Source organism: Pristiophorus japonicus, chromosome 2, assembly GCF_044704955.1.
Source record: "Pristiophorus japonicus isolate sPriJap1 chromosome 2, sPriJap1.hap1, whole genome shotgun sequence".
In the NCBI taxonomy this organism is placed as follows: domain Eukaryota; kingdom Metazoa; phylum Chordata; class Chondrichthyes; family Pristiophoridae; genus Pristiophorus; species Pristiophorus japonicus.
In genome coordinates, this window is record NC_091978.1 from 8,478,153 (window position 1) to 8,500,787 (window position 22,635).

Here is a 22,635-nt window from a genome sequence, read left to right on the forward strand (position 1 = left end):
AGGAGTGAGCGGGCATGCACACGACCAAGAGCCCACAGGGAGAGAGGGAGAGGGAGAGGGAGAGGGAGAGGGAGAGGGAGAGGGAGAGGGAGAGGGAGGGCGAGTGCAAGTGGGAGAGGGAGAGGGAGAGGGAGGGCGAAAGGGAGAGGGAGAGGGAGCGGGAGAGGGAGGGCGAGAGGGAGAGGGAGAGCGAGAGGAAGAGGGAGCGGGAGAGGGAGAGGGAGCGGGAGAGGGAGAGCGATAGGGAGAGGGAGAGGGAGCGGGAGAGGGAGAGGGAGAGGGAGAGCGAGAGGGAGAGCGAGAGAGGGAGAGGGAGAGCGAGAGGGAGAGCGAGAGGGAGAGCGAGAGGGAGAGCGAGAGGGAGAGCGAGGTGGGACTGAGAGAGGCAGAGAAAGAGGCGGTGCAAGAGAGACAGAGCGTAGCACCGGAAGGGATGGAGGTGAAAGAAAAAGAAGGCGGGAATGAAAATCAAAAGTAACGGAGGAAGGGGAAAGCGAGGAGATTGGGAGGGAGAAAAAAACAAGAGAAAGAGTGAGAGAACGGGATAGACAGAAAGAGGTACAGAGTACGAGAGAGAATGAGGCGAGAGGGAGAGACAGCGACAGTGATGGAGAGAGAGAGCAAGAAGGAGAGGAAGAGGAGGCAGGAGAGGAAGATAAAGAGTGAGGGAGGGGGATAGACAGAGGAAGAGGCAGAATGAGGAGAGAGAGAGATGGCTGTGATTGGGGGAGGGGATTAGGCAGGGCTCGTTACTGAGAATTCTAAGTTACATGCGTCATTTTCCTCAGTTTCATGCTTTTCATGGATAAAATACATATAAAAAAACTTTCTAAAGCAATAAAGAGTAAATAAAGAACGAGCTTGAGAGGCGGGTGAAGGTGAGCAGATATACCCATCGCAGGAGGCCCTCGGAGAAGAAATCAGGAACGAAGAGCTGAATAGACCCATTTCAGAGAATTGTGGAGGGAGGAAGCAGAGAAACGGTCGTTAGTGCCACCAGAAAACCACCCGCGGAAAACATCAGGAAAACGCAATCTTGCTGGAGATATCGGGCACTTTGTCAAACCCCTCAGACCGCCATCCTCCCTCTCCCCCCCAGACCTCCCCATCCCTGTGTCCTCCATCTCCCCAGACCACCATCCCCCTCCCCGTTAGACCTCCATCCCCTTCCCCCTCCCCCCATACCTCCCCATCCCTCCGTCCTCCGTCTCCCCAGGCCACCATCCCCCTCCCCGTTAGACCTCCATCCCCTTCCCCCTCCCCCCATACCTCCCCATCCCTCCGTCCTCCGTCTCCCCAGACCACCATCCCCCTCCCCGTTAGACCTCCATCCCCTTCCCCCTCCCCCCATACCTCCCCATCCCTCCGTCTTCTGTCTCCCCCAGACCACCAACCCTCTCCACCTCCCCCTAGACCTCCCCATCCCTCCGTCCTCTGTCTCCCCCAGACCACCATCCCTCTCCTCCTCCACCTAGACCTCCCCATCCCTCCGTCCTCTGTCTCCCCCAGACCACCATCCCTCTCCTCCTCCCCCTAGACCTCCCCATCCCTCCGCCTCCCCCAGGCCACCATCCCTCTCCCCCTCCCCCCATACCTCCCCATTCCTCCGTCCTCCATCTACCCAGACCACCATCCCTCTCCCCCTCCCCCTAGACCTCCCTATCCCTCCGTCCTCCGCCTCCCCCAGGCCACCATCCCTCTCCCCCTCCCCCTAGACCTCCCTATCCCTCCGTCCTCCGCCTCCCCCAGGCCACCATCCCTCTCCCCCTCCCCCCATACCTCCCCATCCCTCCGTCCTCCGTCTACCCAGACCACCATCCCTCTCCCCCTCCCCCTAGACCTCCCTATCCCTCCATCCTCCGCCTCCCCCAGGCCACCATCCCTCTCCCCCTCCCCCCATACCTCCCCATCCCTCCGTCCTCCATCTACCCAGACCACCATCCCTCTCCCCCTCCCCCTATACCTCCCTATCCCTCCGTCCTCCGCCTCCCCCAGGCCACCATCCCTCTCCCCCTCCCCCTAGACCTCCCTATCCCTCCGTCCTCCGCCTCCCCCAGGCCACCATCCCTCTCCCCCTCCCCCCGTACCTCCCCATCCCTCCGTCCTCCGTCTACCCAGACCACCATCCCTCTCCCCCTCCCCCTAGATCTCCCTATCCCTCCGTCCTCCATCTCCCCCAGGCCACCATCCCTCCGTTCCACTCTCCCCCCACCAGACCACCACCCCCCCTCCCCCTCAGACCTCCCTCTCTCAGGCCTGCAGTCCTCTGACCTCGACCCTCGCACTTCCCTTCCTGGGATCGGTGCCTCTAGGGTCGCTACTCCTTGCACTTCTACCCCTCCAACCTTTGACCTTTAGCCCCAGATATAGCCCCAGATTGGACCACAAGCCCACAGTCAAGACTAGACGGTAACCACAGTCATAATAAATCACTTGGCAAACCTCGTTTTGTTTCTTGGTGTATATCCACAGATCAGCAACTCATTCTGTGTATCACTCTGCATCACACCTTCGCCCTGCTTGTCCTCTCCCCCCACCCTTCTCCCCTCCCCCACTCCCCTCCCCTCTCCCCCTCTCCTACCCCTCTCCTCTCCCCTCCCCTACCCCTCCCCTCTACCACCTCCCTACCCTACCCTCCCCTCTCTCCTACCCATCCCCTCTCCCCTACCCTACCCCTCCTCTCTCACCTACCCCTACCCCTCCCCCTCCCCTATCCCTCCAATACCCCTTCCCTCTCCTCTACCCTACCCCTTCCCTCTCCCCTGCCCTACCCCTTCCCTCTCCCCTACCCTACCCCTCCCCTCTCACCGACCTCTACTCCTCCCCTACCCCTCTCCCTCCCCTACTCTACCCCTTCCCTCTCCCCTACCCCTCCCCTCCCCTCTCCCCTTCCCTGAGGTGGGGGAATGGAGAAATCCCGAGGACTCAGGCAATGGGAAAGACCCCTGTTTTATCACGCAGAATCTGTCGAGGGGATGGCTATGGAGGTTCTCCGTCCCCTCCTCACTCCCCTCCCCCCACCCCCGCCCCAACCACCTACATCCAGCAGCTCTCTGTAAACGGCAGGCCTCGGTCACACGGTGTCCCCCAGACAAACTAGCGCAGTGTGTCGGTCTTTAATTAGACGCTTGCCTCTCGTTAATGAAATAACGCCTTCCTGCTTTTAATTAAAGGACTGCTTATTCTCAGCCTTCGGAGCCTGCCTGTTCAGGGGCGAAACCAGGAAGCTCATTTTTTACCCACACAAAAGGGTACTGGAAATCTGGAACTCTCTCCCCAGTGCCAGCCATGGCTCAGTGGGCAGCTCTTTCTCACGCCTCTGAATCAGTAAAAGTTGTGGGTTCAAGTCCCACTCCAGGGACATAAGCACATAAATCTCAGCTGATGCTCCCAGTGCAGTGCTGAGGGAGTGCTGCACTGCCGGAGGTGCCGTCTTTCGTATGAGATGTTAAACCAAGGCCCCGTCTGCTCTCTCAGGTGGATGTAAAAGATCCCATGGGGATCTCCCTAGTGTCCTGGACAATATTTAACCCGAAAACAGATTACCTGGTCATTTATCTTATTGCTGTTTGTGGGAGCTTGCTGTGCGTGAATTGGCTGCACCGTTTCCCACTTTACAACAGTGACTGCACTTCATTGGCTGCGAAGTGCTTTACGACATTCCGTGGTCATGAAAGGCGCTATAGAAGTGCAAAACCTTTCTTTTTTTGGATTCCGAGTTCCAGATTCCAAGCGATGAAAGTCTCCTCTCGCTCCCCCCTCTGGGTCTAGAGATCTTGTACCTTAGGACAAGCCAATACTCATCATCATAGACAGTCCCTCGAAGCGAGGATGACTTGCTTCCACGCCAAAAAGGGATGAGTTCACAGGTGTTCCAATGTTCCAGATCCCGAACCAATATTCCAGATGCTGAACTACATGCGGAAGGGTGGAAGATGCCTGTGGGTGGATTTATTTAACGTGGGGTGACCGTTGCACACCAGCCACCACACGGGCTTGACCGAGCTAGGTCTTGGTCCAGTGGCAAGGGTTAACCAACATTAACTGGAGACCAGCTCTGCTGCACAGACCGAGCACGCACACCTATCGCAGTGTGGGCTGGCCCGTGCTGCCCCTGGGCCCTCGCCTCTTCTGGGCCCCAGATTCACGCCTCTCCTGGGCCCCGGTCACTTCCCTCTACGGACTCTTGCCGCTCCTTCGCCCCCTCCTGCTGGGCCTGCCCGCACTGCAGTCAGCCGTCGCCCTCCTGCAGCAGCACGCGCTGCTCCCTGCCGATGGTCTTGCAGGCCTGGGCCACGCCGATTTCCGATTACTACAGAACATGGGGCCCCAGCAGTAATCAACTCCAGAATTTGACGCCGTCGGGCTCCAAGGGTGGGGGTCGCCGGAGCGCGAGATGTCAACGGTGCTGCAGTAGGGGGCGCTCCTCTCAGGTTTGGGGGCCCGTGCAGATTGTGCGGCAGTGCAGAGAGGGGAGGATGAGAGTGCAGGGCAAGGGTGTGACACGGGCCAGTCAATGAGCAATCTCACACAGAAGCCATCCTGAGACTGTGTGACCCCCCCCCCCTGGTTCGAGACTCTCCAGCCAGGGGGAAACACCCTCACAGCATCCACCCTGTCAAACCACAAAGTTCACATTGGTGACACCAGATCATTCACCCCTCCCCCAGCCAACTGTCCCCGATCGAATCGGACTGATAAGAGCATAAGAACATAAACAGGAACAGGAGTAGGTCATACGGCCCCTCGAGCCTGCTCCGCCATTCAATAAGATCATGGCTGATCTGATCATGGACTCAGCTCCACTTCCCTGCCCGCTCCCCATAACCCCTTATCTTTTAAAAAAACTGTCTATTTCGGTCTTAAATGTATTCAATGTCCCGGCTCTCTGAGGCAGAGAATTCCACAGATTTACAGCCCTCTGAGAGAAGAAATTTCTCCTCATCTCAGTTTTAAATGGGCGGCCCCTTATTCTAAGATCATGCCCTCTAGTTCTAGTCTCCCCCATCAGTGAAACATCCTCTCTGCACCCACCCTGTCAAGCCCCCTCATAATCTTATACGTTTCGATAAGATCACCTCTCATTCTTCTGAATTCCAATGAGTAGAGGCCCCAACCTCCTCAACCTTTCCTCATAAGTCAACCCCCTCATCCCCGGAATCAACCTTGTGAACCTTCTCTGAACTGCCTCCAAAGCAAGTATATCCTTTCTTAAATATGGAAACCAAAACTGCACGCAGTATTCCAGGTGTGGCCTCACCAATACCCTGTATAACTGTAGCAAGACTTCCCTGCTTTTATACTCCATCCCCTTTGCAATAAAGGCCAAGATTCCATTGGCCTTCCTGATCACCTGCTGTACCTGCATACTATCCTTTTGTGTTTCATGCTCAAGTACCCCCAGGTCCCGCTGTACTGTGGCACTTTGCAATCTTTCTCCATTTAAATAATAACTTGCTCTTTGATTTTTTTCTGCCAAAGTGCATGACCACACATTTTCCAACATTATAATCCATCTGCCAAATTTTTGCCCACTCACTTAGCCTGTCTATGTCCTTTTGCAGATTGTGTGTGTCCTCCTCACACATTATATTTCCTCCCATCTTTGTATTGTCAGCAAACTTGGCTACGTTACACTCAGTCCCTTCTTCCAAGTCGTTAATATAGATTGTAAATAGTTGGGGTCCCAGCACTGATCCCTGCAGCACCCCACTGGTTACTGTTTGCCAACCAGAGAATGAACCATTTATCCCGACTCTCTGTTTTCTGTTAGTTAACCAATCCTCTATCCATGCTAATAAATTACCCCCAACCCCATCTTGTGCAGTAACCTTTTATGTGGCATCTTGTCAAATGCCTAGGATCATAGAAGTTTACAGCACGGAAGGAGGCCATTTCGGCCCATCATGTCCATGCTGGCCAATGAAAGGCTATCCAACCTAATCCCACTTTCCAGCTCTTGGTCCGTAGCCCTAGAAACATAGAAATCATAGAAAATAGGTGCAGGAGCAGGCCTTTCGGCCCTTCGAGCCTGCACCACCATTCAATAAGATCATGGCTGATCATTCCCTCAGTACCCCTTTCCTGCTTTCTCTCCGTAACCCTGCAGGTTACGGCACTTCAAGTGCACATTCAAGTACTTTTTAAATGTGGTGAGGGTTTCTGCCTCTACCACCCTTTCAGGCAGTGAGTTCCAGACCCCCACCACCCTCTGGGTGAAGACATTTCCTCTCAAATCCCCTCTAAACCTTCTACCAATTACTTTAAATTTATGCCCCCTGGTTGTTGACCCCTTTGCTAAGGGAAATAGGCCCTTTCTATCACTATATCCAGGCCCCTCATAATTTTATGTACCTCAATGGAAAATCTCTGTTCCAAGGAAAACAACCCCAGCCTATCCAATCTGTCCTCATAGCTAAGATTCTCCACTCCCGGCAACATCCTCGTAAATCTCCTCTGTACCCTCTCCAGTGTAATCACGTCCTTCCTGTAATGGACTGTTCACAAACTGGACAGAGTCATCTGGACAGGGTAGATAGAGAGAAACTGTTCCCATTGGCAGAAGGGTTGAGAACCAGAGGTCACATAGAAACATAGAAATTTACAGCGTCGAAGGAGACCATTTCGGCCCATCGCGTCTGCACCGGCCGACAAAGAGCCGACAATTTATCCAATTTATCTAATGACAGATTTAAGGTGATTGGCAGAACAGCCAAAGGCGATGTAAGGGAAAACTGTTGTAAGCAGTGGGTGATTGGGTTGTCAAATGCACGGGCTGAAAGGGTGGTGGAGGCAGAATCAATCTTATCTTTCAAAAGGGAGTTACATAGAAACATAGAAACATAGAAAATAGGTGCAGGAGCAGGCCATTCAGCCCTTCTAGCCTGCACCGCCATTCAATGAGTTCATGGCTGAACATGAAACTTCAGTACCCCCTTCCTGCTTTCTCGCCATAACCCTTGATCCCCCGAGTAGTAAGGACTTCATCTAACTCCCTTTTGAATATATTTAGTGAATTGGCCTCAACTACTTTCTGTGGTAGAGAATTCCACAGGTTCACCACTCTCTGGGTGAAGAAGTTTCTCCTCATCTCGGTCCTAAATGGCTTACCCCTTATCCTCAGACTGTGACCCCTGGTTCTGGACCTCCCCAACATTGGGAACATTCTTTCTGCATCTAACCTGTCTAAACCCGTCAGAATTTTAAACGTTTCTATGAGGTCCCCTCTCATTCTTCTGAACTCCAGTGAATACAAGCCCAATTGATCCAATCTTTCTTGATAGGTCAGTCCCGCCATCCCGGGAATCAGTCTGGTGAACCTTCGCTGCACTCCCTCAATAGCAAGAATGTCCTTCCTCAAGTTAGGAGACCAAAACTGTACACAATACTCCAGGTGTGGCCTCACCAAGGCCCTGTACAACTGTAGCAACACCTCCCTGCCCCTGTATTCAAATCCCCTCGCTATGAAGGCCAACATGCCATTTGCTTTCTTAACCGCCTGCTGTACCTGCATGCCAACCTTCAATGACTGATGTACCATGACACCCAGGTCTCGTTGCACCTTCCCTTTTCCTAATCTGTCACCATTCAGATAATAGTCTGTCTCTCTGTTTTTACCACCAAAGTGGATAACCTCACATTTATCCACATTATAAGTATCTGAAGGAAAATGTTTTACAGGGCTACGGGGAAAGGGCGGGGCAGTGGGACTGGCTGAAGTGCTTTTGCAGAGAGCCGGCACGGGCTTGAAGGGCCGAATGGCCTCCTTCTGTGCTGTAACCATTCTCTGATTGTAAACTGGGCCTCCTATCTGACCCTGAGATGAGCTTCCAACCCCGTGTCCGCTCTATCACCAAGTCTGCCATATCCACCTCCGTACTATCACCCCCTGCCTTAGCCCATCCGCTGCTGAAGCCCTCATCCGTACCTTTGTTACCTTCATACTCGACTATTCCAACGCACTCCTGGCCAGCCTCCCACATAAACTAGAGGCGATCCAAAACTCCGCTGCCCCTCCGAGTCCTGACTTGCACCAAGTCCCGCTCACCCATCACTCCCCTGTGCTTGCCGACCTCCATTGGCTCCCGGTCCGGCAATGCCTCGAGATGTGAAACTTTCACTGTGTGTTGATACCCCGCCATACCCTCGCCCCTCACTATGTCTGTAACCCTCTTGAGCATCCGCCAATATCCTTCGGCCCACCACTGGTGGCCTTGCCTTCAGCTGCCCTGGTCCCTGAGCTCTGGAAATCCCACCCCCTCCCCCTGTCTCTCTCACTTTAAGAGCACCCTCAAAGCCCATCTCTTTGACCAAGTCCCCCTTCCAATTCCCCATGTAAAGGCTGATCACACTGAACTATTCACTTCCTGGTTTACAAAGAGCGCTGCTGCCCTCTGCTGGTCGTGATGTGCTATGGCAGGAACAATAATTCTACGACAACTGACCTTGCTGCATTTCTGGCAGGTAATGTTGAGCCGGGGTATTGGGAGGAGCCGAGACAGAGGAATCCAGCCTCAGCGACACCTCATGCAGCGGGAAAAGGCCAGGCCTGGTGTTTAGAAGAATGAGAGAACTGATCTCATTGAAACGTATAAAATTCAGAGAGGGCTTGACAAGGTAGATGCAGGGAGGATGTTTCTCCTGGTTGGGGAGTCTAGAACCAGGGGTCACAGAAGGTCATTTGGAACTAAGATGAGGAGAAACTTCTTCTCTCAGAGGGTTGTGAATCTTTGGAATTCGCTGCCTCAGAGAGCTGTGGAAGCTGGGTCACTGAATAAAATTAAGACAGAGATAGACAGTTTCTTAACCGATAAGGGAATAAGGGGTTATGGGGAGTGGGCAGGGAAGTGGAGCTGAGTCCATGATCGGGTCAGCCATGAGCGTATTAAATGGTGGAGCAGGCTTGAGGGGCCGATTGGCCTAGGCCTGCTCCTAATTCTTATGTTCTTTTGTTCTTCAAGCCCAACCCCCAAATCACAGGATTACGACACCTTTCATTTAGTCTCATCTTACTTCATCCATCTAGAAATGGATAGATTTTCCTTCAAGTCACACACCATCCTGACTTGGAAAAATATCGGCCGTTCCTTCATCGTCGCTGGGTCACAATCCTGGAACTCCCTCCCGAACAATACTGTGGGAGCACCTTCACCACACGGTTCAAGAAGGCGGCTCACCACCACCTTCTCAAGGGGCATTTAGGGATGGGCAATAAATGCCGGCCTTGCCAGCGACACCCATATCCCGAAAATGAAAGGAAAATCCGTCTCTTTTTCTTTTCTGCCTTTTATTTCCTTCCCTTCTTCCAATGCAAAGGTACAAGCGATGATCTGATCACATCATCAGTTGCCTTGTTACACAAAGAAACATAGAAACATAGAAAATAGGTGCAGGAGTAGGCCATTCGGCCCTTCGAACCTGCACCGCCATTCAATGAGTTCATGGCTGAACATACAACTTCAGTACCCCATTCCTGCTTTCTCACCATACCCCTTGATCCCCCTAGTAGTAAGGACTACATCTAACTCCTTTTTGAATATATTTAGTGAATTGGCCTCAACAACTTTCTGTGGTAGAGAATTCAACAGGTTCACCACTCTCTGGGTGAAGAAGTTTCTCCTCATCTTGGTCCTAAATGGCTTACCCCTTATCCTTAGACTGTGACCCCTGGTTCTGGACTTCCCCAACATTGGGAACATTCTTCCTGCATCTAACCTTCTAAATCCATCAGAATTTTAAATGTTTCTATGAGATCCCCTCACATTCTTCTGAACTCCAGTGAATACAAGCCCAGTTGATCCAGTCTTTCTTGATATGTCAGTCCCGCCATCCCGGGAATCAGTCTGGTGAACCTTCGCTGCACTCCCTCAATAGCAAGAATGTCCTTCCTCAAGTTAGGAGACCAAAACTGTACACAATACTCCAGGTGTGGCCTCACCAAGGCCCTGTACAACTGTAGTAACACCTCCCTGCCCCTGTACTCAAATCCCCTTGCTATGAAGGCCAACATGCCATTTGCTTTCTTAACCGCCTGCTGTACCTGCATGCCAACCTTCAATGACTGATGCACCATGACACCCAGGTCTCGTTGCACCTTCCCTTTTCCTAATCTGTCACCATTCAGATAATAGTCTGTCTCTCTGTTTTTACCACCAAAGTGGATAACCTCACATTTATCCACATTATACTTCATCTGCCATGCATTTGCCCACTCACCTAACCTATCCAAGTCGCTCTGCAGCCTCATAGCATCCTCCTCGCAGCTCACACTGCCACCCGACTTAGTGTCATCCGCAAATTTGGAGATACTACATTTAATCCCCTCGTCTAAATCATTAATGGGTGCCTCTCCAACTAACCTCGCTGGGCGGGATTTTCGGTTGTCTAGAGGGGGCGTTAACGCGAGCGTTGGAGCTTAGCGACTGGGCGTGCAGCGTTTAGCGCCCTGACGGTAAATTCGTTAGAGGCCCACCGGGGGCGCAAACCATTAGCGCCTGGCTGCTGACGATCGCTCTGATCCTGACATATTCCTGGTGCAACGCCCACACTTGCGCCCCCGGTCGGTAAATTCGGTGCCCGCCTCATTGAGCGCCCGCCAATAACACCGTCTGGAAACACAGTGGGTCCGGGCTTGCAGAGTCGTTAACTGGCGGCTACTTGAAGGGAGGAGGAAGCGCTTCCCTCGGAGTTCACAGTCAGCGCAATGTTTACACACAGGACGGTGCGTGAGCCTCCGAGTTTGCAACGGCGACGGACATAACAGTACAGGTGGAAAACAAGTGGTTTTGTAAACTTTAACGGGTGCGTTACTATGCCGTGCCTTCAAGACTCGGCTTTTCCCGGGATCTGATTCGGAGTTTCGCGCATGCGCAATGGGCCCGCGAAATGTACCGACCAAACGTTCCTTATGGCCCCCCCCCCACCCCCCCACCCCACCGGCTCTGGTGTGCAACGGCTGATTTATCACCGCTGTCAGCTCCTCGCCCGATTCGGGCCAATTTCTGGGCGGGAGGCACAAACCTTTTCAAGGCGCTAAAATTACCGCTCCGCCTGGATTAATGCCGCAACAGAGGTGTGGCCAAATTCCCCCCCACCACCCACCCCACCCCCCCCCCCCACGCCCATTCTCTCCCTTCTCATGACCATCAACGGCAGGAAGAGATCTGTCATTCAATCCTTTTAAACAAAGCTGTGAAATGAGAGAAAGGCCATTCGGCCCATCGAATCTGCCACATCCCTATTCCAGTGTTGGACCTTCCCCGGTTCCCCACTTATCCAAGATCCCTGCCTTCTTGCCAACTCACATGTTGACAAAAAAGAGCGATTTGCATTTATATAGCGCCTTTCACGACCATCGGACGCCCCAAAGCTCTTTACAGCCAATGAAGTGCAGTTTGAATCGTAGTCACTGTTGTAATGTGGGAAAAGCGGCAGCCGATTTGCGCACAGCAAGCTCCCACAAACAGCAATGCGATAATAACCAGATCATCTGTTGTAGTGATCTTGATTGATGGATAAATATTGGGCAGGACACCTCGAAATAGTGCCCACGGGATCTTTTACGTCCACCTGAGAGAGCAGACGGGGCCTCGGTTTAACGTCTCATCCAAAAAAGCGGCACCTCCGACAGTGCAGCACTCCCTCAGCACTGCACTGGGAGTGTCCGCCTAGATTTTTGTGCTCAAGTCTCTGGAGTGGGACTTGAAGAACCCACAACCTTCTGACTCCGAGGCGAGGGGTGCTGCCCACTGAGCCACGGCTGACAGATCTCCGCGCGTGAGTTGTAACCAAAGCAATGGAGCACAGTGGAACATAACGCGAGAACCATTTGATAGGAATTTCTTTTGCCCTTACCTCCTTCAGCGTGCTAAACTCTTCCTTCAGATGGCAGCACAGTTCAGGCATTGAGAGATAATGAAAGAAAATACTTGTCAGTGCAAGCAATAAAATGGATATGCAACATTTCTAGCGGGTGGTTGGTTTGCCCAGGTCCCGTTCCATTCAGCTGCAAACAGAGACAGCTGGGAGCAATGTTCTCCTTGGAGCAGAGAAGGCCAAGAGGAGGTTTGACAGAGGTGTTCAAAATCATGATAGAGCAAATAAAGAAAAACTGTTTCCAAGGGCTGAAGGCTCAAATATTGGGGGTATGATTAAGAAGTTTACAGATGACACTAAAATTGGCCGTGTGGTTGACAATGAAGAAGAAAGCTGCGGACTGCAGGAAGATATCGATGGACCGGTCAGGTGGGCAGAACAGTGGCCAATGGAATTCAATCCAGTGAAGTGTGAGGTAATGCATTTGGGGAGGGCTAACAAGGCAAGGGAATACACATTAAATGGTACGACACTGAGAAGTGTAGAGGAACAGAGGGAGTGCAGGTCCACAGATCGCTGAAGGTAGCAGGCCAGGTAGATAAGGTGGTTAAGAAGGCATACGGAATACTTGCCTTTATTAGCCGAGGCATAGAATACAAGAGCAGGGAGGTTATGCTTGAACTGTATAAAACACTGTTTAGGCCACAGCTGGAGTACTGCGTGCAGTTCTGGTCACCACATTACAGGAAAGATGTGATTGCACTGGAGAGGGTACAGAGGAGATTTATGAGGATGTTGCCTGGACTGGAGAATTTTAGCTATGAGGAAAGATTGGATAGGCTGGGGTTGTTTTCTTTGCAATAGAGGAGGCTGAGGGGAACAGAGGATCTTGGAGTGCAGGTCCACAGATCCCTGAAGGTAGCAAGCCAGGTAGATCATCATCATCGGCAGTCCCTCGGAATCGAGGAAGACTTGCTTCCACTCCAACAGTAAGTTCTCAGGTGACTGAACAGTCCAATACGGGAATTACAGTCTCTGTCACAGGTGGGGCAGACAGTGGTTGAAGGAAAGGGAGGGTGGGACTGGTTTGCCGCACGCTCCTTCCGCTGCCTGCACTTGGTTTCTGCATGCTCTCGGCAACGAGACTCGAGGTACTCAGCGCCCTCCCGGATGCACTCCCTCCACTTAGGGCAGTCTTTGGCCAGGGACTCCCAGGTGTCAGTGGGGATGTTGCACTTTATCAGGGAGGCTTTGAGGGTGTCACTGTAACGTTTCCTCTGCCCACTTAGGGCTCGTTTGCCGTGTAGGAGTTCCAAGTAGAGCGCTCGCTTTGGGAGTCTGGTGTCGGGCAAACCAGACTCCCCACCCACCCTTTCCTTCAACCACTGACTGTCCCACCTGTGACAGAGACTGTAATTCCCGTATTGGACTGTTCAGTCACCTGAGAACTCACTTTTAGAGTGGAAGCAAGTCTTCCTCGATTTCGAGGCACTGCCTATGATGATGATGATTTGTCCTGGATGGTGTCAAGCTTCGTGAGTGTTGCTGGAGCTGCACTCCTCCAGGCAAGTGGGGAGTGTTCCATCACACCGCTGACTTGTGCTACAGATGTTACAGATTGGTGGGATGTCTCCATTTCACCCCTCGGGTGTCTCACGGTACGATGTGTGTCGGCAGTGGAAAGGTGAGGAGCAGAGGACAGGTTAGATTGCTCCACACCCCCTCCCCCTCCCCACCCTTAGTCTGCGTTCACCCCTCCACAATACACTGGGCTTCTCGTCCACAAACAACTAAAACAATCAGAAGGGGGTAAAAATACTAAACAGCTGGTTTAAGAAACAAGGAAACAGGCAAAACAGTCCGAAAAAACTCTGGGGTGAGATTGATCTTGGGGTAATAGTGCGAGATGGTGCAATAGTGCGAGAGGGGTAACCGAGTGAGACCAGGCAATAGTGATAAAGGGGCAATAGTAACCGATCGCTGCCCTGGGAGTGTTTGATGGGACAGTGTAGAGGGAGCTTTACTCTGTATCTAACCCGTGCTGTACCTGCCCTGGGAGTGTTTGATGGGACAGTGTCGAGGGAGCTTTACTCTGTATCTAACCCCGTGCTGTACCTGCCCTGGGAGTTTTTGATGGGACAGTGGAGAGGGAGCTTTACTCTGTATCTAACCCCGTGCTGTATCTGCCCTGGGAGTGTTTGATGGGACAGTGTAGAGGAAGCTTTACTCTGTATCTAACCTGTGCTGTACCTGCCCTGGGAGTGTTTGATGGGATAGTGTAGAGGGAGCTTTACTCTATATCTAACCCCGTGCTGTACCTGCCCTGGGAGTGTTTGATGAGACAGTGTAGAGGGAGCTTTACTCTGTATCTAACCCTTGCTGTACCTGCCCTGGGAGTGTTTGATGGGACAGTGTAGAGGGAGCTTTACTCTGTATCTAACCCGTGTTGTACCTGCCCTGGGAGTGTTTGATGGGAGAGTGTAGAGGGAGCTTTACTCTGTATCTAACCCGTGCTGTACCTGCCCTGGGAGTGTTTGATGAGACTGTGTAGAGGGAGCTTTACTCTGTATCTAACCCAGGCGAGTAAGGTTACGATTACCGTTGTAATGTCGGTCGTTGGGTCTTACCTCCAATCCAGGGATACGATGCACAGATTGCTGTGTAAAGAAAGAGGGAAAAACGAATAAGTAGTTGAGTGAACTATCTATATGCTCTCACTACACAAACACTTGAAGGTACGTTTTTAACTACCCCGTAGTGTGGGATCCTGCATCCCTGCAATATAATAACGCGATGTTAGCATTGATGATGTTACCCCCAACAGTGCGCAGTGACTGGACATAAGAACATAATAAGAACATATGAAATAGGAGCAGGAGTAGACCATATGGCCCCTCGAGCCTGTTCCGCCATTTAATAAGATCATGGCTGATCCGATCATGGACTCAGCTCCACTTCCCTGCCCGTTCCCCATAACCCTTGACTCTCCTATTATTCAAAAATCTGTCCATCTCCGCCTTAAATATATTCAATGACCCAGCCTCCACAACTCTCTGGGGCATAGAATTTCACAGATTCATAAGTCTCTGAGAGAAGAAATTCCTCCTCATTTCTGTTTTAAATGGGCGACCCCTTATTCTGAAGCTATGCCCCCTGGTTCCAGATTCCCCCACGAGGTGAAACATCCTCTCTGCATTCTACCCTGTCGAGCCCCTTCAGAATCTTAGACGTTTCAATCAGATCAGCTCTCAGACACCTGCACTGACACTAGAATTGGGATAGGTGGGAATGGGAGTGGGAGAGGCAGTCACGGATTAGTGTGAGCACGAACGTTTAACACGTGTGGGAGCCATTTCTTTGTTGGCTGTTTCAGCATTGTAAAGCAAACATTCAGTTGCAAGAAATAGAATGGCAAATGAACAGGTTAATCTATATTAATGACCTAGATGAAGGGACCGAGTGTAATGTATCCAAGTTTACTGACGCTACAAAGCTAGGTGGGACAGTAAGCTGTGAGGAGAACACAAAGTGCCTGCAAAGGGATATAGATAGACTCAGTGAGTGGGCAGGAACGTGGCAGATGGAGTATAATGTCGGGAAATGTGAGGTTATTCACTTTGGCAGGAAGGATATTAAAACAGAATATTTTTTAACTGGTGAGAAACTTTTAAATGTTGGCGTTGAGAGAGATTTGGGTGTCCCTTGTGCAAGAAACACAGAAAGTGAGCATACAGGTACAGCAAGCAATAAGGAAGGCAAATGGCACGTTGTCCTTTATTGCCAGGGGGTTGGAGTATAAGACTAAGGAAGTCTTGCTACAATTGTACAGGGCCTTGATGAGACCACACCTGGAGTACTGTGCACAGTTTTGGTCTCCTTATCTGAGGAAAGATATACGTGCCTTGGAGACGGTGCAACAAAGGTTCACTGGACTGATTCCTGAGATGAGAAGGTTGTCCTATGAGGAGAGCTTGTGTAGAATGGACCGATACTCTCTGGAGTTTAGAAGAATGAGAGGTAATCTCATTGAAACATACAAGATGCTGAGTCTCTGAATATAGTCAAGGCTGAGACGGATAGATTTTGGAGTTGAGGGGAAATCAAGGGATAGGAAGATCGGACGGGAAAGTGGTCAAAGATCAGCCATGATCTTATTGAATGACAGCACAGGCTCGAAGGGGCCAAATGGCCTCCTCCTGCTCCTATTTCTTATGTTCTTATGTTCAGGATTGTTGACAACATTAATTGTTGTGTTATAGAAGGGATAAGACTCCCATTTATATAGCTGATTTCACAACCTCAGGATATCCCACAAAGTACCTTTTTGAAGTGTAGTTACTGTCGTGACATAGGAAACACGGTAGCCTATTTGCGCACAGCAAGCTCCCACAAACCCGCAATGTGATAATGACCGGATGGATGTGTTTTCGTGATGTTGGTTGAGGGATGAAATTGGCCCCAGGACACCAGGGAGAAATCCCCTGCTCGTCTTTGAAATAGTGGCCATGGGATCTTTTACGTCCACCTGAGAGAGCAGACGGGGCCTCGGTTTAATGTCTAGTCCGAAAGCCGGCACCTCCGACAGTGTAGCACTCCCTCGGCACTGCAATGGAGTGTTAGCCTGCCTAGATTTATGTGCTCATGACCCTGGAGTGGGACTTGAACCCACAACCTTCTGACTCAGAGACGAGGGTGCTGCCCACTGAGCCATAGACAGGAAAAAAAGGAAAGTCCCTCCCAAATTGAAGGAATGTCTCATATTCCTTCACAGAGTGATTGGTTGATCCGATATCGCCCAAGTCACACTCCACGCCGCAAGGAATTTTACCCCTATCGCTCCTCCATCGCTCTCAGTCTGGAATGCAACAACAGCCTTAAAGACTGGCATGGAGAGTCGCTTTAGTCACCAGGCTGGTAACCCTGTGGAATTGCCTTTACTAGTGTATGATAAAGCTGTTTTATTAAACCTCAGTGTAGAGCCAGTATCTCCTTTGCGAGCCCCACCCCCAATAATATTGCACTGAGTCCCGCTCACCCATCACCCCCTGTGCTGACCTATATTGGCTTCCGGTTAAGCAACGCCTCAATTGCAAAATTCTCATCCTTGTTTTCAAATCCCTCCATGGCCTTCGCTCCTCCCTATCTCTGTAATCTCCTCCAGCCCCACAACCCCCCCGCGATCCTCTAATTCTGCCCTCTTGAGCATTCCTGATTATAATCGCTCAACCATCGGCGGCCGTGCCTTCTGTTGCCTGGGACCAAGCTCTGGAACTCCCTCACTAAACCTCTCCGCTTCTCTTTCCTCCTTTAAGGCACTCCTTAAAATCCACCTCTTTGAGCAAGCCTGACCTAATATCTCCTTCTGTGGCTCAGTGTTAAAATTTGTCTCCTGTGAAGCGCCGTGGGACGTTTTGCCACGTTAAAGGTGCTATATAAATGCAAGCTGGTGTTGTATGTGTCGAGGTAAGAATGCTTGATTTTACGTTTCACGTACCTTCTCTCTCTGAATGAGAGCAAAGGCAGCCAGGAGTTCGCCCGCGTGCCTGTTACCTCTTCTCACTGGGTGCCAGGCGAGCCTGGGGTTGGGCTCCAGGGAGGGTCTGCAGATACACCGGCCCATAAACTCATCCGCGCCCTGAGATGGGGGGGGGGGAAGGAAAAAGCAAAACACACTCATTCATCTCGAAACACAATCTGTTCATTCACCATTCTATTTCTTTGTTTCTGCAATGAAAGTACCTTTCAAACAGGGCAAGTATCGAGTGGAACACTCCTCTAAAACTGTGATACATTGGATACACTCAGATTATCCTTCAGTTGTGTTTCCACAGATTACATAAACACTTCCTTATTTCCAGGGTGCTTTACCTTGTCCTGGTCCACACTGCAGTACCTCACTATTCTCCAGCCGTGGCTCAGTGAGGCGCACACTTGCTTCTGTGTCAGAAGGTTATAGGTTCAAATCCCACTCCAGGGACTTGAGCACATAATTCTAAGCTGACACTCCAGTGCAGTGCTGAGCAAACACCATACTGTCGGAGGTGCTGCCTTTCAGATGAGACGTTACCTTGAGGCCCTGTCTGCTCTCAGGTGGATGTAAAAGATTCCATGGCACTATTTTGAAGAAGAGCAGGGGAGGTGTACTGGGGCCAATATTTAACCCTCAATCAACATAACAAAAACTCATTATTGTGGGAGCTTGCTGTGCACAAATTGGCTGCTGCGTTTCCCACATTGCAACATCCTTGCCTCACTCACTCTTTAACAGGTCTCACACATATGGACAGGAGGAGGCCATTCAGCCCCTCGAGCCTGTTCCGCCATTCAATGAGATCACGGCTGGAGTTATGTATCTTAACTCCATTTCCCCTCCTTCGCTTCATATCTGCAATACTCGATCAATCTCAGATTGAAAATGATCAGCTGAGCTTTTTGTGGGAGAGATTTCCGAATTTCTCTCCTGAACGGCCTGGCTCTGATTTTAAGGTCATGTTCCCTTGTCCTGGGATCCCCCACCAGCAGAAAACGTTTTGCTCTCTCTGCCCTATCAATTTCTTTCACAAGCCTGAAAACCTCAGTCCAATCACCCATTAACATGCTATATGGTAGCCTAGTGGTTATGTTACTGGACAAGTAATCCAGAAACCTGGCCTAATGATCCAGAGACATGAGTTCAAATCCCATCATGGCAGCTGGGGGAATTTTAATTCAGTTAATTTAATACATCTGGAATAAAAAGCTAGTTTCAGTAATGGTGACCTTAAAACAGCAGGGTTGTCATAAAAACCCATCTGGTTCACTAATGTTTTTTCGGGAAGGAAATCTGCCGCCCTGACCCAAGGAAGAGGCTAACTGAAGAAAGAGTAGGGCCTATTAGAGACCATAAAGGTAATCTGTGTGTGGAGGTGGAAAACATGGGTTCTTAATGAATACTTTACGACTGTTTTCATAAAAGAGAGGGACGATGAAGAGATTGCAATGAGGGAGGAGGAGTGTGAAATATTAGATGAAATAAACATAGCGAGAGAGGAAGTATTAAGGAGCTTAGCAGCTTTTGAAAGTAAATAAATCCCCAGGCCCGGATGAAAAGTATCCCAGGCTGTTAAGAGAAGCAAAAGAGGAAATAGCAGAGGCTCTGACCATCATTTTCCAATTCCCTCTGGCTTCTGGTGTGGTGCCAGAGGACTGGAGGACTGCTAATGTTGTACCTTTGTTTAAGAAGGGAGAAAGGGATAGACCGAGTAATTACAGGCCAGTCAGCCTAACCTCAGTGGTGGAAAAATTATTGGAAAAAGGGACAGAATAAATCTTCATTTGGAAAGACACGGATTAATCAAGGACAGTCAGCTCAGATTTGTTAAGGGAAGGTTGTGTCTGACTAACTTGATTGAATTTTTCGAGCAGGTAACCAGGAGGGTCGATGAGGGCAGTGCGTATGATGTAGTGTATATGGATTTTAGCAAAGCTTTTAATAAGGTCCATCATGGCAGACTGGTCACGAAAGTAAAAGCCCATGGGATCCAGGGCAAAGTGACAAGTTAGATGCAAAATTGGCTCAGAGGCAGGAAGCAAAGGGTAATGGTTGATGGGTGTTTTTGTGACTGGAAAACTGTATCCAGTGGGGTTCCGCAGGGCTCCATACTAGGTCCCTTGCTTTTTGTGGTATATATCAATGACTTGGACTTGAATGTCCGGGGTATGATTAAGAAGTTTGCAGATGATACAAAAGTTGGCTGTGTGGTTGCTAATGAAGAAGAAAGCTGTAGACTGCAGGAAGATATCAATGAACTGGTCAGGTGGGCAGAACAGTGGCAAATGGAATTTAATCCAGAGAAGTGTGAGGTATTGCATTTGGGGAGGGCTAACAAGGCAAGGGAATACACATTAAATGGTAAGACACTGAAAAGTGTAGAGGAACAGAGGGACCTTGGAGTGCATGTCCACTGATACCTGAAGGTAGCAGGCCAGGTAGATAAGGTGGTTAAGAAGGCATATAGAATACTTGCCTTTATTAGCCGAGGCAGAGAATACAAGAACAGGGAGGTTATACTTGAACTGTTCCTATGGAGTGGAGGGTAGCCAATGTAACCCCACTTTTTAAAAAAGGAGGGAGAGAGAAAACAGGGAATTATAGACCGGTCAGCCTGACATCAGTTGTGGGTAAAATGATGGAATCAATTATTAAGGATGTCATAGCAGCACATTTGGAAAGAGGTGACATGATAGGTCCAAGTCAGCATGGATTTGTGAAAGGGAAATCATGCTTGACAAATCTTCTGGAATTTTTTGAGGATGTTTCCAGTAGAGTGGACAAGGGAGAACCAGTTGATGTGGTGTATTTGGACTTTCAGAAGGCTTTCGACAAGGTCCCACACAAGAGATTAATGTGCAAAGTTAAAGCACATGGGATTGGGGGTAGTGTGCTGACGTGGATTGAGAACTGGTTGTCAGACAGGAAGCAAAGAGTAGGAGTAAATGGGTACTTTTCAGAATAGCAGGCAGTGACTAGTGGGGTACCGCAAGGTTCTGTGCTGGGGCCCCAGCTGTTTACATTGTACATTAATGATTTAGACGAGGGGATTAAATGTAGTATCTCCAATTTTGCGGATGACACTAAGTTGGGTGGCAGTGTGAGCTGCGAGGAGGATGCTATGAGGCTGCAGAGTGACTTGGATAGGTTAGGTGAGTGGGCAAATGCATGGCAAATTAAGTATAATGAGGTTATCCACTTTGGTGGTAAAAACAGAGAGACAGACTATTATCTGAATGGTGACAGATTAGGAAAAGGGGAGGTGCAACGAGACCTGGGTGTCATGGTACATCAGTCATTGAAGGTTGGCATGCAGGTACAGCAGGCGGTGAAGAAAGCAAATGGCATGTTGGCCTTCATAGCAAGGGGATTTGAGTACAGGGGCAGGGAGGTGTTACTACAGTTGTACAGGGCCTTGATGAGGCCACACCTAGAGTATTGTGCACAATTTTGGTCTCCTAACTTGAGGAAGGACATTCTTGCTATTGAGGGAGTGCAGCGAAGGTTCACCAGACTGATTCCCGAGATGGCGGGACTGACTTATCAAGAAAGACTGGATCAACTGGGCTTGTATTCACTGAAGTTCAGAAGAATGAGAGGGGATCTCATAGAAACGTTTAAAATTCTGATGGGTTTATACAGGTTAGATGCAGGAAGAATGTTCCCAATGTTGGGGAAGTCCAGAACCAAGGGTCACAGTCTAAGGATAAGGGGTAAGCCATTTAGGACCGAGATGAGGAGAAACTTCTTCACCCAGAGAGTGGTGAACCTGTGGAATTCTCTACCACAGAAAGTTGTTGAGGCCAATTCACTCAATATGTTCAAAAAGGAGTCAGATGTAGTCCTTACTACTCGGGGGATCAAGGGGTATGGCGAGAAAGCAGGAATGGGGTACTGAAGTTGCATGTTCAGCCATGAACTCATTGAATGGCGGTGCAGGCTCGAAGGGCCAAATGGCCTACTCCTGCACCTATTTTCTATGTCTATGTTTCTAACTGTATAAAACACTGGTTAGGCCACAGCTAGAGTACTGCGTGTAATTCTGGTCACCACATTACAGGAAAGATGTGATTGCACTCGAGAGAATACAGAGGAGATTTACCAGGATGTTGCCTGGACTGGAGAATTTTAGCGATGAGGAAAGATTGGATAGGCTGGGGTTGTTTTCTTTGCAACAGAGGAGGCTGAGGGGAGACCTGATTGAGGTGTATAAAATTATGAGGGGCCTGGATAGAGTGGATTGGAAGGAGTTATTCCCCTTAGCAGATGAGTCAACAACCAAGGGGCATAGATTTAAAGTAATTTGTAGGGTCCTTAGGGGGGATTTGAGGAGAAATGTTTTCACGCAGAGGGTGGTGGGGGTCTGGAACTCACTGCCTGAAAGGGTGGTAGAGGCAGAAACCCTCACCACATTTAAAAGTACTTGGATGTGCACCTGAAGTGCCGTAACCTACAAACCAATGATTCTATGATTCTATACCCGGTCTGGCCTACATGTGACTCCAAACCCATAGCAATGTGGATGGCTCTTAATTGCCCCCTGAAATGGTGGCTCACCATCTCCTTCTAGCAGGCAATTAAGGATGGGCAATTAATGCTGGCCTTGCCAGCGATGCCCACATCTCGTGAAAAAAAAAATTATATTCCAGGGATTGCAAGCTGCGTTTACCTAATCTCTCTTCGTAATCTAACCCCTCGGAGCCCTGGTAACATTCTGGTGAATCTGCACTGCAGTCCTTCCGAGGACAACATATCCTTGCTATCAGCAAGGGCAGACATCGATGACGAGGTCCAACACCGCCTCCAGTGCGCCAGCACAGCCTTTGGTCGCCTGAGGAAGAGAGTGTTCGAAGGCCAGGCCCTCAAATCTGGCGCCAAGCTCAAGGTCTACAGAGCTGTCGTGATACCTGCCCTCCTGTATGGCTCAGAGACGTGGACTATATATAGTAGACACCTCAAGTCGCTGGAGAAATACCACCAACGATGTCTCTGCAAGATCCTGCAAATCCCCTGGGAGGACAGACGCACCAACGTCCGTGTTCTCGATCAGGCCAACATCTCCCGGCATCGAAGCACTGACCACACTCGACCAGCTCCGCTGGCCGGGCCACATTGTCCGCATGCCCGACTCCCAAAGCAAGCGCTCTACTCGGAACTCCGACACAGCAAGCGAGCTCCAGGTGGGCAGAGGAAACGTTACAAGGACAGCCTCAAAGCCTTGTTGATAAAATGCAACATCCCCACCGACACCTGGAAGTCCCTGGCCAAAGACCACCCTAAGTGAAGGAAGT

At 50.3% G+C, this 22,635-nt stretch overlaps 1 protein-coding gene across 1 annotated transcript in view; it reads right to left on the bottom strand.

Moving 5' to 3' along the window:
* Positions 1 to 22,635, bottom strand: part of dysf (dysferlin, limb girdle muscular dystrophy 2B (autosomal recessive)) — a 220,083-nt gene that overhangs the window by 101,265 nt on the left and 96,183 nt on the right. The window contains exons 13-16 of the mRNA XM_070859521.1: positions 17,309 to 17,449; positions 14,442 to 14,471; positions 11,854 to 11,877; positions 893 to 934 (exon numbers count right to left, since the gene is read on the bottom strand). Of these exons, the coding sequence (XP_070715622.1) occupies positions 893 to 934; positions 11,854 to 11,877; positions 14,442 to 14,471; positions 17,309 to 17,449 (237 nt within the window). The remainder of the gene's footprint in view (positions 1 to 892; positions 935 to 11,853; positions 11,878 to 14,441; positions 14,472 to 17,308; positions 17,450 to 22,635) is intronic.